This window comes from Melozone crissalis, unplaced genomic scaffold (genome assembly GCF_028551555.1).
Source record: "Melozone crissalis strain CALT ecotype California unplaced genomic scaffold, PUWL_Pcris_2 ptg000027l_1, whole genome shotgun sequence".
Classification (NCBI taxonomy): Eukaryota; Metazoa; Chordata; class Aves; order Passeriformes; family Passerellidae; genus Melozone; species Melozone crissalis.
The window spans coordinates 33,192,741-33,207,410 of record NW_026535805.1 but is presented as its reverse complement, the minus strand read 5'-3'; the positions used below and the strand labels follow the sequence as shown (position 1 = coordinate 33,207,410).

General features: G+C 35.1%; 1 protein-coding gene across 10 annotated transcripts in view; it reads left to right on the top strand.

The window, feature by feature from the left end:
• The window catches only part of REPS1 (RALBP1 associated Eps domain containing 1), a 63,881-nt gene that overhangs the window by 16,155 nt on the left and 33,056 nt on the right, over nt 1-14,670 (top strand). For all 10 annotated transcript variants that reach the window (XM_054279477.1, XM_054279476.1, XM_054279479.1 and 7 more), the window contains exons 3-4: nt 3,464-3,663; nt 12,208-12,361. In XM_054279477.1, the coding sequence (XP_054135452.1) occupies nt 3,464-3,663; nt 12,208-12,361 (354 nt within the window). The remainder of the gene's footprint in view (nt 1-3,463; nt 3,664-12,207; nt 12,362-14,670) is intronic.

Sequence of the window (14,670 nt, the reverse complement as noted above, 5' to 3'; positions counted from 1 at the left end):
GAAGATTAGTTTAAGATTTTTTCCTAATGCAAAACATGACCCGTAAAAGATCTTTTGAAGTCTATTGTCAGCCAAATCACCTGTTACCCTATTTTCGAAAGTCTTCAAAGGTCAGCTGTGGTGTGGGTGGTGAAATAGGTGAAACAGGAGGAAGGCTTACTCTAGAAAGGTGGTTTAGAGCTGCAGGAAGAGCTGATGTGAGGCTCTCCTGTAGCCTTCTGAACGAGATAAGTGGATCCATGTCCTTGTTGTTCTGTAAGATGAAAAGAGACTTAGCAGGATGAAGTATGGATGAGTTTTAAGGCACTATAGCCCGTGCATTATCGTACACAACTGACAAGCTAAAAATATCTTTGGAGCATGGTTTTGCCTTAGAATGACTTTCCTAATAGGTTTCATGTCTGTAGAATAATGCTATGATTTCTATATGCTAGTAAATAAGAGAAGTCTTAGGAAGTTTTTATGTCTAAAGGATATAGATTAAACAGCAATTAAGGAGACTGTTAAAAACAATCTGATATGACTGAAGTATTTGACAAAGCTATAAAAAAAAATGAATCACCGTGTATACTTTCACAGTTATGTTTATTCTAGGCTCATACAAACTGTTTATACTGATTTCATGGGGTATTGTAGCTTTTTGGAAAAGTGCATTGTTTTAGTCAACATTTTGCTAGTATTCAAGTCCCTTTCTATTTATAAGCCACTGTGTGTTTATAAACACACAGTTTTCCTGATGTGTTCCCTTAACTAAAGCCTTAGCAAATTGTAGCAGAATGTTCTAAAATCAGAAAGCTGGAAAAAGAATCTTCAACTATTAATACTGATAAAACTGGAACTTGATCAAACAATTGTGGAATTTCTCATAAAATGGCTGTTGGAGAAGTGAAAGGCAAATCTGTATGTAGGCTTTTTTCAGGGATTTTGTAATCTTGGTTTTATTTTAATGCAAGGTATCTTAATGAGAAGGAGCTTTTCTATTAAAAATATCACAAGAATTTTGAAGGAAAGAATTAAATGAAGGTACAGAATTAATTTCAAAATATAAAATATGTTGCTAAAAAGTTAACAGTGATTGGAACCTGAGTTTCACATTGATAATTTTCTTGATTCATGACAATATTAGAAATACTTGTAATGATTTTTGAACTTCTAGGAATAATTTTCTGTAACTGGTTCCAAGGCTATGAAATACACCAAGTACAATAGAGAGAACATTTATTTTTACCCTAACTGTTTTTAGCTATGGTCTGTTGCCTTGGTTGCAGTGGTTCCAGTCCTATCTATGAATTTCCTGCTTCTAGAATGATTCAAGTGTTGTTGTAACAGCTAACTCAACAACTAAAATGCAGCAGGCTGATAAAAGGATTCTGAGCTTTGTTAACTTAGTTCTGCACATTTCCATCTCCAAGATGTCTTGAAGATGAAGTGTTAGAGCCATCCCAAACTAACCTGTATACTCTTTGTCTCTTCAGACATTTAAAATTACTTAAAGCTTATATTTTGGGACATTTACTTTTTAGCTCTCAATTTTATGCATGTTTTTCTTGCATGTTTTATGCATTGATTTTCTTAATTTTCTTCATCCTTTTAACATGGTGATTTCTTTCACCTTTGTACTTTTTCCTTTTGTTTTTTTGTATGTCTTGTCAGTAGACAAGGAATTTGCTTTATCTGAATTGCTGAGTGGAAACTCAGTCAAATTTTAAATACTAGGTGGTCTAACATAGGTGTAGTCCCACTGATTAAGTACTCTCTTGATTACTCAGATGGGCAGTAGAGTAAGAATACTGGCATGAGTTGTTATGCTACAAGCCTCCAAAGCTGTTGTTCCTTTGTCCCAGAAGATTTTCCTTCCAGGAAGCTAAAAATTGAGACATGAATAAGCAGTGTTTATTTCAAAGCAATATTTATTTTTTAAGTATGAAATGCAGGTTTTGGTGGGAAAAAATATTAGGGAGGATGTGGGGATGAAGACTACAGAGAACTCTTTAATATACTCAATATTAAGGGTTAGTTCCATTCATGACAGCTCTCCCATTTATAATTGAGGGGTTTCTGAATGATAACAAATGTTGTAGTGTTGAAATGAGATTTTTCTGTTGTTACTGGAAAAAGTCAGAGAGGAGAGAGGTAAAAATAGCAGGTTAGTCACGTAGGAACTTAGTACAGCTAAACAAACCTATATTAATCTAGTCTTGCTTTCAAAGAAGGCAGCAGAATATTTTGTGTTTCTTTTGAGTTCTCTATTATTTTGTGACTTGTGCTGGCACAGCCAATAGCACAGACTTCCCCTGTGTCAGTTGGATCATCTGCTGTCTGTATTTTCCTGGTTTTGCAGACATACACATTTTCACTTGTGTGCAATGGCTTTTTTCACTTTTTGGCTGGCCGTGGTTTGCTGTTTAGTTGTGTTACTTTCCTGCTGCAGCATGGGGTACAATGCTCATGTAATAAACAGTATGCAATTTCATCTTGTATTTTCATATAGTTATAGTACTACTGACTCATTCTCAGTACCAGAAGTAATTTACGTAAGCAGTCAGCAAGAGAAATTGAATTTGAGCCATGCTTGTAATTTTGTTTTGTGTTGGAGACATAATTTCCAAATAAACTGTAACCATAAATTCACAATTTATGTTTATTCAAAGTGGAACACTAAGAAGATTGCAGTTGGGAGAAAAATGGTAGAGTGGGAATCTTGCAGTGGGGAATTGAAGGTTTACACAGTCTCATTTCTATGTTGGGCTACTCTGAACCATGGTACATTAAGCTAATGGGCTTCCTAGCATTTTGTAGAAACTTTGCATTTTAGTTGCTCCTATCAACTGAGGTGACATTGGAATATTTCCAGTTGTATTTCCAGTATTCCAAATGAGCTAATTTAGCTTTTGTTCTGAAAAAGTATGCATAGATGTGTTTAAGCAATAGTCACACTCTTGGTATGGCTAGATTATATTATCTTTTGTAAGTATGGACATGACATTAGCTCACCAAAAGATAATGCTGAATATAGGGCAGTATTTTAGCATTTGTTTTGCTGATGAAGCATTCTATATGAAGACCCTAGTTCTTGATAAGTGTTAGAAATGGTAGAAAAATTTTGAAAATCATGCTTCAGTAATGAAATGTTGACAAATCTAACAAAAAAAAAGAGCTAAATCCAGGTTATCTGGTTGCTGCTGCATTTAATGCACAGTTGTGGTGCAAAGCTGTGATGGGGTAATATGAAGGCATCCTTTGTGTGCCAAAGTCAGAACTTGGGCAGCAGAATCCTGAAGTCTAATGCAGAATAGGTATTTGCTTTTTCCAGCTGCTGAGTGTTGGCTTGACTATAGCAGCAGTCTCTGTGTGTAAGGAATTGAGTCACATGAGAAATTGTAACTTCAAAATAGAATAGGGTTTTTATTTTTAAACATCATATTTATGTATAGTGAATGTCCTGCTTTGTGTTTTTTAACAGTAAAGGACCTCCCTCTTCCCAGATTTGTTGTGTCAAAGAATGAACAAGAGTCAAGACACACAGCCTTGTATTCCTCAGATGCTGATAACCCAGCTTCATATTCAGGTGTGATTCCTCCTCCTCCACCTGGCAGGATACAAGTCAAAAAAGGCTCTGTGAGCCATGATGCAGTTCAGCAGCGAACATCAACTGATCAACAGGTAAATTAACTTAAAAGATTAAATGGGATTCTTAATCACTGTTTTGCTGTGGAGATGTCAGTTTGATGGGGCTTCTAAGCTAGGTTACTTTCCATATAGTTTCTTAAAAAAATGATATATATTACACATGAAGACCATATCTGCCTCTGAAATAGTTGCATGTAAGGAGACATTTATTATGAGGTCTTAAAATCCGTGTTTAAAATATTGGCAGTAATGGACAAAGAATTGAGACAGAAAAGAAATTCAGTGTTTAAGTTAGGATGGCAGATATATAGTTGTAGTCATTATGGTATTAATAGCTTGTTTATTAAATCATTCCCATCAGTTTCCTGGTCATTGGAACAATGGTACTGTGTGCCATGGAAGACTGAATTTCTAGTCCTTCAACATGCTCCAATACATGCAAATCTGAAATACTGTATTTAGAAAAAAATTCTCTAAATTTTCACAGTTGCTTTTCTCTGCCTTTGTTGTACAGTGGGTTAACTGTTAAGGAGAGACAATGAGAACCAGAAAAACAGACCACAGTTTTCAAATAGCTTTTTCTTATGTTTTAATAATGAGAAAACTGATTACTTTTTGTTCACTAGTTCTTTCATTTTCCGTGACAAGATGTTTGCATTAATGAAAACTGTAAAAACTTACAACTCTGTGCCTTCTCATACACAATTCCTTGGATTTACAGTCTTGATGCTTTTTGTCCATGGGGAAATCCTTTCTCATTGTCTTTTCTACAAACAAGAGTTTAGTACAAATGCTAAATTTTGCTGGGTATATGTATTGAATTACCTGTTTTCTTCCCCATGGTATGCTTTTTTTTTGTAAAGAATTGGGGAACTTGCAAATGTGCCATAGTCTCTGCGGGAATCAAGGAATCACTCATAAACATTTATTAGTCTCTATGGAAATAGCCCAGACTGATCCAATGTAAAGAAAAAGTAAATTAGTAGAGGAAATCCATAATCAGTGTTTGACTGCCACTTCCTTTCTTTCAAAGAGAAGATAGCTTTTTACTGTCAGGTTTTGCTTAGGTGTGTTTGAGACAGCTACCAAGCACTTTGCACATTGCAGATTTCCTAAGTCTGATTGTGAGGTTTTGGTCTGATTGAAACTGTGTTTTATATGCTTCCATCATGATGTTGAGTTTATTTAGTGAACAGTTGTAATTTGGTACAGGAATCTGTAGTGGCATAATGTTAAAATAACAAAAAGAAAAGTGAATCTGGTGTTTGAAGTCTTCAAGTTGAGCATGAAGAAGCCACATTCACAAAAGTGTATGTGCATCACGATTTAATTTCTCTGTTTTGGCTGATAAAAGCAACTTGGTATCTCTTTTTTACACAAGTCTGTCTGGGATCTTCAGAATAAAGAAACTCTGTATCTAAGTCCTTGGAGTAATCTGGCCCAGAAAGCAGGCTTGGAACAAATGTAGCAGACAGTACAGCTCTGAGTCCAGCAGTTTTAAGTTTCACAGTCTAGAACATCAGGGAAGTATTGTCTAATTGTGCATCCTGTTGTAAAGCTGAACAATCTATGGCTAATGCTACATTTCTGTACAAGGAACCCATTCAAGCAGCCTTATTGTCCCAGTCTAATACTTAGTGATTCAGATACCAGGTTAGAGATAAACTGAGAAAGGAGCTTGAGCCCAGGTTTCTCACTTAACCATATAAATACTGTAATTGGTTTGTTTTATAAAAGATGGGCACTGCTTTTATCCATGTTTTCATGGAAATTGCTGATTTAGTTGTCTTGACCTGGAGATACCATTCAGATTTATAAAATGTAGAAGGAGTTTCAGATTCTGAGTTCTCATGCCACCTTTTTCACCGTTAAGTGTTTGAAGAGATCAAGTCTGACAAGTAAATCACAATGTGTTATCTTCCTAGGGATCACTCTTCTTTCTGGAGCTTTATGTCAGTTAAGCTTGGATATTTCACTCATGGAGCTTATAATGTACTTGTTAGAATCTCCATTTGCAAATTTGGAGGTTTGTTTTTTCTTAAACTGCTTGTGGCTTTGAGAATGTGACCAGCACTTGAAAATACATTGATTTCTTAAAATGCTATGGCTGAAGTATTTTTTGTATGGCATCATAAGGTATCTTAATCTTCATCTTTAAAAAGTGGTTCATTTATGTGCAGCTTTCTGTATTGGTGAGATTTGTCATGCATAGTATAATATCTCATAATCACAAATAATTAGCAGGTAGGTTGTGTTTCCAAAGCATAGCTATAAATTATTTTGTCCTAACTTTTTTAATTTATAAATATAGCACTGGGCAGAAGTTTATACCTTTTTAATATTGTTAGAAGGTGACTGAAGTCATGCTCAGCTGTCATGGAAGCTGCAGAACTGATTTTAGGAGTTTAGCTGAGTAATGAAAGGTGCCATCACTCACTGGATAGCATGTTAACTGCACGTCCTAGTGGAGATAAAACACTGGGTAAAAATCTTTCTCCTTCTGACAGAATTTCTTATTGCTGTAAAATAGAGGCTGAGTAGATTTGAGCACCTCTGCTGACAATGTGACATCTATACAAGCCCTTTGGTGACATAGGTGTGCTACCACAGTAGCATATACATATCTGTACCTTGATAGCAGCAGCTATGTTACTAAAAATGTTATTGTACTGAAAACTTTCATAGAATAGCAGCAATGTTGACATTAGGAAGAATTTTGTGTCTTCTGAAGGTAGAATGACTAAATATCAGAAATTACTAAATATTGTTAGTGTTGGAGACGTTTTGTGTTTTGCTGTTAAAGCCAAAAAACAAATACCTTTTTTAGGTTTTTTAGTATGATCTGATGTTGATCAGGTACCGCTTTAGGATACTTACCCCCTTTCCTGGAAAAGAGGTAATTTGGCTTCAATAGATACTGATACTTTAACATCTGAAAAACACCTATCTGACAAACACAGGCTGAAACTTGCTATGCTCCTGAAAATAAAAGGTAAAGCTGAAGGTGCTCCTCTGCCTATGGGTACATTAAGCATCTTACTGGCACTCCAGATCATATTGATTTAGTGCTGTCAGTGCAGCCTTCGGAGGAGAAGCTCAGATTTGGTACCTGTAGCAGACAGAATTTGATAAAGAATTTCAATTCTTTCAACTGTATGAAAACCAGTGTGATTTTATTTCAAAGTTCTGCTAGTAGTTCTGGTAGTTTGTTTCTGTGCACTTCTGTTTTATGGATTGAACAGGAAATTTCAGATAAAATATACCTGGTTTACAAGCACAGAACTGGAAAAGATCTCATATATAATTTTATTATTATAAGAAGTTTTTAAAAAGATCAATGTTCTCTCTTGAAACTGCAAAGCCTTTTATTCCACACTGGCTTTGGTGGGAAAAACTATTCCAGGGCCTTAGTAGGAATATTCATGGGAATATGGTGGGAATTCCCACTTAACTCAGCCTATTCATTTAACAACTTTGTCATTAGTATTTGCTGCAGGGCACTACCAGTATTTACTGGGAAACTATTGCATTCCACTTTAGCTCTGTTTTGCTTGACAAAACAATCCATAGTCTCAGTTTCATTTCATAAAGTCATTAGCAGTAATCCTTAATCCTTCTCTGCTTGTGATCCAATTTGAATTTGCATTTATTGAAAATATTTTGCTACATCTATATTTCTTGTTCCAAGTGAGTTTTGACCAGTATTAATACTAATTGGTAGGGTTCTTCCATGTTTTTGCTTGATTTGTCTCACCTCCTGTACCTTGGCAGCTGTGAATAAAGCAAATCTGTCATACTTGACATTCTGTAGGGGTCTGATACATGACCTGTGCATCCAGTCTTCTCTTTATGGCCTTTGATAGTAACATTCATTATGCAAGAAAAACTGTATTTTATGTTTTAAAATTTGATAACTGACTGTTCCCTATGTCCTGAAAGGGGTCCATCTCTCTGCTGCCTTACATTGGTTGTTACAATTTGTAAGCATGCTAAGTAATGTGCATAATTGGTTACCTAAAGTATCAAATTAGGTTATTGTCCAAATCAGTCCTTCCAGAGCATTATTAGAAACTTCCCTTCAATCTTGTAATTTCCATTCTAAAACAATCCAGCTTTGCTCTTTCTGTAGCCAGTTCTTTTACACCTTAGATCCTTGTATTAATCTCCATGTTGTTGGAACTATCTTGTATGACACCTGCTGAGGTAATGCTCAGCTTCAGGTTAAATGTGGAGCAGCTCCTTTGTTGAGGGAATCACAAAAATACCAGTATCATTTCTCATGCTGTGATTGATCCCTTTTTCATTTGTTTCTGGTTTAATTACTATTTTCCTCATTTGACTGAACCACACATCCTGCCTTGAAAAATGTGCTGTAGTTGGAAAAGTTCTCATTGAACCTTGGGCTGTTTTGTTCTTTTAATCAACTGAAGGCCAGTTGATTAAAAAACCCTGGGTTCTACGGTGCAATTGCCATCTCTAAATAAGTCTTTTTTCATGATGAATCTGGTGACTAACTCATAGACAGGTTGGATGATATCAGGACCTGGATCACAACACCTTTAAAACTGTTCTTGAGATATCATGTCTGGCTTCATTGCCTCTGGAATTCTTGTTAGGTGGTTTTCTTCTGGCCTGATGTGTGCAACCCAGGAAAAGGTTTATAATCTCATTTGTCTCATGTATGCTTATAATGCCCTTGAGAGGCTGAGATCCCTCTGGACAGTATTGTCCCTTTAGCACATTATTGTGCTGCCTTAAGCCGGTTTATTTGACTTGTGTACTAAGGCTCTTTTTTTAGTCATATATTATATCACTTTTTTTAATTAACATGCTATTTTTAGTAACTTCTTGTCAGTTCAAAAAAATCCGAGTTAGGAGTACTTCAGGTCTCAGTTTTGTAATTCAAGTCTGACAAAAATGCTTTTTCAATGTTTTTAAACGTGATTTTTTTTCTTAAGATGCTCTACTTAATTTTTGCCTAGCAGCTATAACATTTTTTTGATTAGTTATTGACAAAGATGTCCTCATTAGTTTGATTTAACATGAAAACATTAACCATTTATGTCACCATGTTTTTATTAAGATATTTTCTGGAATCATTTAAAGAGATAAGTGGCTTTACATAGTAAAATACAGAATGTTGTAATTACTTTGATTTTTATTGAGATTTGTCAAGAGGGAAAATGAAAAGTAGTGGTTTAAATGTTTAAATGTAATTGCATTGAAAATACTAAAAAAATTTATAAAAATAAGATTTTAATAGTAGCTGATCTAATAAGCATCTACTACATTGTGCAGACGCTGAGTAAAATTTTCAAAGTTCTCAGAGAGAGTAGATGGGTAACTTCAAATGTCTGAGCTACCAGTAAGCTAAGTAATGGAAACTATTCTTACATGCTACAGTTTGGGAGAGCAGATAAGTTAGGTTCTGTATCCTAATTATCTTTTAAAAATCTGATTCTGGATTTTTCAAGCTTTGAAAATCAATTTATTATATTAGTAGATTGGACAGGTGAAAGCAAAGAACCCTACTTGGTCAGTTGTAACAGTTGTAACAAACTTTCATAAACTCTCAAAACACTCTCACTTTGTGCAAGTGTGTGTTGCAGCTGAGAATAACGTTGGTTCTGATAAAACTACTCTGACTCTTTAGTAGAAGTGTGAAGCTCAAGACAAAACTGTGGTGGAAACTGTACAGTAAACCATGTTTTCTAAGTAAAACTGATAACTTTTTATCCAGTGTAAAAGCAGATACATAATTAATAATCTATATACAAGGGGTAAATGAACCTGTATATAATTGCAGTTTCAGTAAATCTCTACTCATTGTGTTTTCCCATGACTGCATTAGAATGGGAGTCAGTATTTCTACTGTCCTCCCCAGCCTTTTTTGGCTCTCATCTTCCTTCTTTACACTTGCATCAAGCTATCAGCATTTTGGCCAAGACATTTGCTCTAGACACACCTATTTGCATGTGTATATAAAAATATGTTTTAAAAAAAACACCTAAGGGTTTTAGCTCTCTTAAGATTCTAGTTAGCTAGGTGAATTAATGCCATGAGTTGTATTTGTGAGCGACTAGAATTGTGCAGGGGAAAGATGGTGCCAGAGCAGCACTGTCTAAATTGGGTTTAAACTGGTTTGGGAATGTGTGACTTATAATGACAGTACAGCTAAAAATGTTGATTGTTCACCTTCCAGAAGTTTGACATCAGAGCTGGTGACATGCTTTTGCTGTTTAAATATTTTTGGAGTCTGTATGTTCCAAATCAATTGTGGGAAATCTGTAAATGTTCAGAATTCTGATATAATGTTGTTTTGCCTGCTGAGGACAAAGTTAATTATTTCCCATGTTTGTGCTTCTGATGATCTGATTACTGTCACTGCATGCTTTACAGAATTGCACGAACCACATGTAAAGATTTAGAAGAATTAAAGTTGGGGATCATACTTACAATTCCTTCCTGTGCTGGCAGCATAAGACCAGCTGTTAGGCAGAGGCTTACTGAAGAGTTCTCAGCCTAGGGCAGGGCTGCTTCATGATGAATGTGTGTCAAGTTTTAATGTTCACATGCAGTTACTAGAAGTAGTGAGTTGTTTCCTCTAGGCAGACTATCAAACATTTGTCTGCCTCAGGTTTTCTTCTGTGTCTTTCTGGACCATCTGTTTTGTAAGAGTACTGGATTATTTTAATAACATCTGTGTCCAAGCATAGCTTTCTCTACTTTTGTCCATGATATTTTGTCTAAAAAATTCAAACATCCCTCAAATCTTGAGAAAAGATAACTAAAAGCTAATAGAAGAGGGAGCTTTTCATTGATTTAAGTGATGCAGTGTCATGTTGCACCTATCACCTGTTGCACAGTAGCCATTCAACCTCAGTTCCATTTTCCAGCCTGCAAGTGGCACTCTGAAAACCCTGACTCCTTCCCCTCTTGTCCCCATGTACCAGTGAGGATAAGAACATCCTGCCATTGAAAATAAATCTGTTAACTAAATACAACAAGGAGAAATCTTCAGGCACGTTTCAGAAAGGCATGTAGCTGGAACAAAAAAAGGTTTCCTGAGTTGATGGAGGTACTGTGGAGGAGCAGTAACACAGACTGTGCAGTCAGCTGATCCCTCAGTTAAAAGCTGAACTGAATTAGTATTGCTCCCAGCCGTTTTGTAAAAACTCTTTGCCAGTATGTATGAGCATGATTTAAATAGTTGGAATAGAAAGTTTGAAATCTTTTGGCCTAGAAACTTAGTGGAGGAAATCTGACCTGATGGTCAGAACTTCCAGAAAATACCTCATCTGCAGAATGAACCAAGATGGCTTCACTTCACAAGGAGTAGGAAAATCAGAGGGCAAAAAAAAAGGCAGAAGTTTACATCAACATATTGTAAATTACCAGTCATTGTGGCTCTAAAATTTTTTTGTTTGGATGCATATACTTTTAGAATATACCTTGCTTTCTAACTTTTAAAAACACTTTTAGACTTTCATAGGTGTAATATTTTTTAAAAAGCTTAATGATCTTTGAATATTAGGCAGAGTAAATCAGTTTAGGTAATTTTGGGGAAGCTTACATTCAGTCTGTCTGTTGGTACTTGATAATATGTTAACACCTGTTTACGTAGAGTACCCAACTTTGTGTACTGCTGACACAGATTTTGAGGTTTTCGGCTTTTTTATTACTTTTCAGGATATTTGGAGTTCAAGATTTGCTTTTTTTCCTTGTTTTCACTAATACAGTTCAGTTCAAATAGGGAGAACTGGCAAACAAGAATTTCAAAATATAAAGATATAGGGAAGAAATTACTTTCTACTACATGAATACTTGGTACAATAAAAACTATTTTTCCTTTATATTTTATTTGAAATGAGGTAAAGTGGTAATCTGAATGTCTTATGAGAACTGATTCCATGTAGAAATTGCACATGTGATTCTCTTTTTTCCCACCTGTTCAGGGAGAGTATAGTATAGTGTGGGATTAAAGAGAAGTGTGAGCCTTAGAATTATGGCAACATTGCCTTGTACAGCAGAGAAGTATATCTTAGCTAGCACCATTCTTTTTAAAAAATTGCATCTGTGTTTTTGCATATTAAAAAATCAAATGTCCTATTTGGTGATTTTTTTTTTCATCAATCCTTAATTCTGGTTTGTTTTAAAAATAAATAACTGAATCATTTGATTAGCATTTGGTATGATAATAAATTGCACAGTAAGTATTTCTTTTGAGACCTGGTTTCAAATGTAACTTTTATCAGAAGTGAAAGTGAATCTTACAATCTAGTTTTCTTTGTATTTAAGCCGTTTAACTGAGCATCGCTGTTGTTTTAAGAAGTTAAAAGTTAAGTTGCCAAGTTAAAAATATATTAGATTACATTGTTTGATGTGAATGTGTTCAGTCCTAGTTATACTGTACCTGACTTCTCCTGTTCTCTCATTTTAATAAGTACTAAAATTTTCACACTCTAAAGTGAGAGTTTAACTGCACTGATGGTTGTTTCTAGAAATAATGGTTTTAAATAGGCTTTTATGTATTTAGTTGCATAGTAAAAATCTTAAAAGATTCCTTTGTTTTGTTAGGAGTCCACATCTCCAGTTGTTTCACCACAGCAATCCCCACCAACCTCCCCGCATACCTGGAGGAAGCACAACCGCCATCCCAGCGGAGGGAATAATGAGCGACCCCTCGCTGCACCTGGGCCTTTTTGGGCTCCATTTAGTGAAGTACAACCAGGTATAAACGTCTTGTTATGCTTCAGTGGTAACCCAGTGTTGTGGAATTGTTAAATAAGTATAATAAATGAGTTTAGGACAGTTTATCTTTGTGTTTTCCAGTCTTGGAAATTTTCTTGCAGATTTAAGTGTCTGTGTTGATAACAGCACTGTAGAATCTGTGGTCTTGCATGTGGCAGATCCATTTATTAGTGTCACATGGGAATTGCTAAGGGTTTGGAGGGAGGGGAAGAGTGTTTAAGTTTTCCAGTGGAAAGTTTTTAAAAACAAAACTGATAATCCTGTTGAAATTGTGCAGAAGCTGTCAGTATACCTGCAAATGTGGGGACCTCAAGGGAAAGCAGCAGATATATATTGTTTGCTTCAGTTATATTTGTGGTAGATTAGCTGAATTGCCAGAACAATTAATTTTATTTCTTTAAAGTTCATGTAAACAATGGAAGCATCTGCATTTCCAGTCTGTCAAGGTAGAACCACTTATTTCAGTGAAGCTTTTCATCCTTTAATGTTCTTCATCTAATATGAAGCCCATCCCTGTTATTGTATCACTGTATTCAAACTTTAAAGGTTTTTCCCTTAATATGTCTTATTTTTAAAAGTTCTCTTTTCTTTTCTGATACCTAGTAGTCTTAATAAATTTGGGAGCAACTGTAATTCAGGTTTTGATTTTGATGGTACTGCTAAATAATGTTGCATTTTGTAGGTTGTAGTTTGAAATTGAACTGTGATTGCTTGGTTTATTTCAGTTATGATATTCCAAAATTGGTCTGTCACTTTTCAATTATTGTCCTTCTGTAATTCTAAGCATCCATGGAGGAACAGGGATTCTATTAGAATTGGTTGGATAAGAAAATAAAACTTCAGAAGTGAAAAGGGTTGTATGCAGAGGTTTATGCCAGTGTCCTGAATGTTGTTTGCTAGTAAGTCCCTCCCAGTCAATTTACAATTAAAAAAAATAAATTAGTCTGCTCATTGCTTATATGATCTCTTCTAAGGGTTCAGTCCAAGCACTCTCAGCACTTGACTTCTCAATGTTCCTTTTCCTGTAGTTCAGCTGACTTTTGTTTCTCTAAAGCTGAAATACAAGTGTGTCTGATTTCTAGCTTGTGAAGCTTTTCTAACTTAAAAAGTCACATACTCCAGGACAGTATGCAAACTCTTCCTTGTGTTAAAGAGTTCAATATTGTTATCTTTAAAATAAAGTTGCAATACCATGTTAATATTTCAGTTTATGACGTTTAATGGGTAAATTTTTCAGAAGTTGTCTGAGTATATTTCTGAACTAGCTCAGTATTCCCTGATTTTATATTCCATACTGGAACATGTTCATAGTTTATTTAAAGTAATTAAAAAATGCTGTTGTAGAAGGATTGTGTCTTCTGGCAATGCTAAAGTCAAAGGGGTTTTTCATATATTACTTTAACAAAAATTTTCAGTGTAATTTACTGTGGATGATCCTTTTGCACTGCAGATGATTAGTTATTGCTATGAATTTCAGCTGTTGTAGGCAGTTCAGCTTTTTCCCTCTCCTCTTGATCCTACATTTTAAGGACAGTGTTTATAGAAAAGTTATGTAATCATGACATTTAGATAGGACCAGATAGAGTGCTGATTAATTTTCTTAAGATCAGTACTACAAGCTCATCTTGATTCCAGTGCAAGACATTTTTGAGAAACCAGGTGAATCAGTAGGGCTGTGCCAGTTCATTTGTGATCCAAGCAAAATGAGAACCCAGGTCTCTCTGCTTGTATTTCACTTTATTCTCAAACATTATTTCAGATAGTGAGGTTGTCAACTGTAATAATGGAATCTCAATTGTGAAAATCTTTCTGGTGAGTCAGATAATAAACAGCATGTTGCCTAAACCAGAAGGGCAAAAATCAAATCTAATTTTTTTTGTTGAAGAAAGATATATTTGAACTGGAAGATTCTGACTTATGCATAGCAAACATTCCATTGTATGAATTATATGAATTCTCATATTAACACTATGAACGAAGTTAAACAGTGTTTTCTCTATTGAATTGGGCTGTAGAATAATTATTAGATAATAAGTCAGTTGTTGGTTTTAAAAATCTTACACATTGTCTTGCATTAGAAATCTAACTCATAGCTGTAGTTATCAGTTTCTTGGAAGAAAACCTGTTCTCATCTCAACAGAACAAAAGAATTTGGATGTTACAATTTTTTTCTCACTGTGTTGTCCTGTCACCGTAATTCAGTTAGGGTAGTGTTAATACTTTGTATGTATATTACTGGTTTCTGAGGCACTGTTACGCTAGCTCAGTGTGCCTACAAATATGAAATCA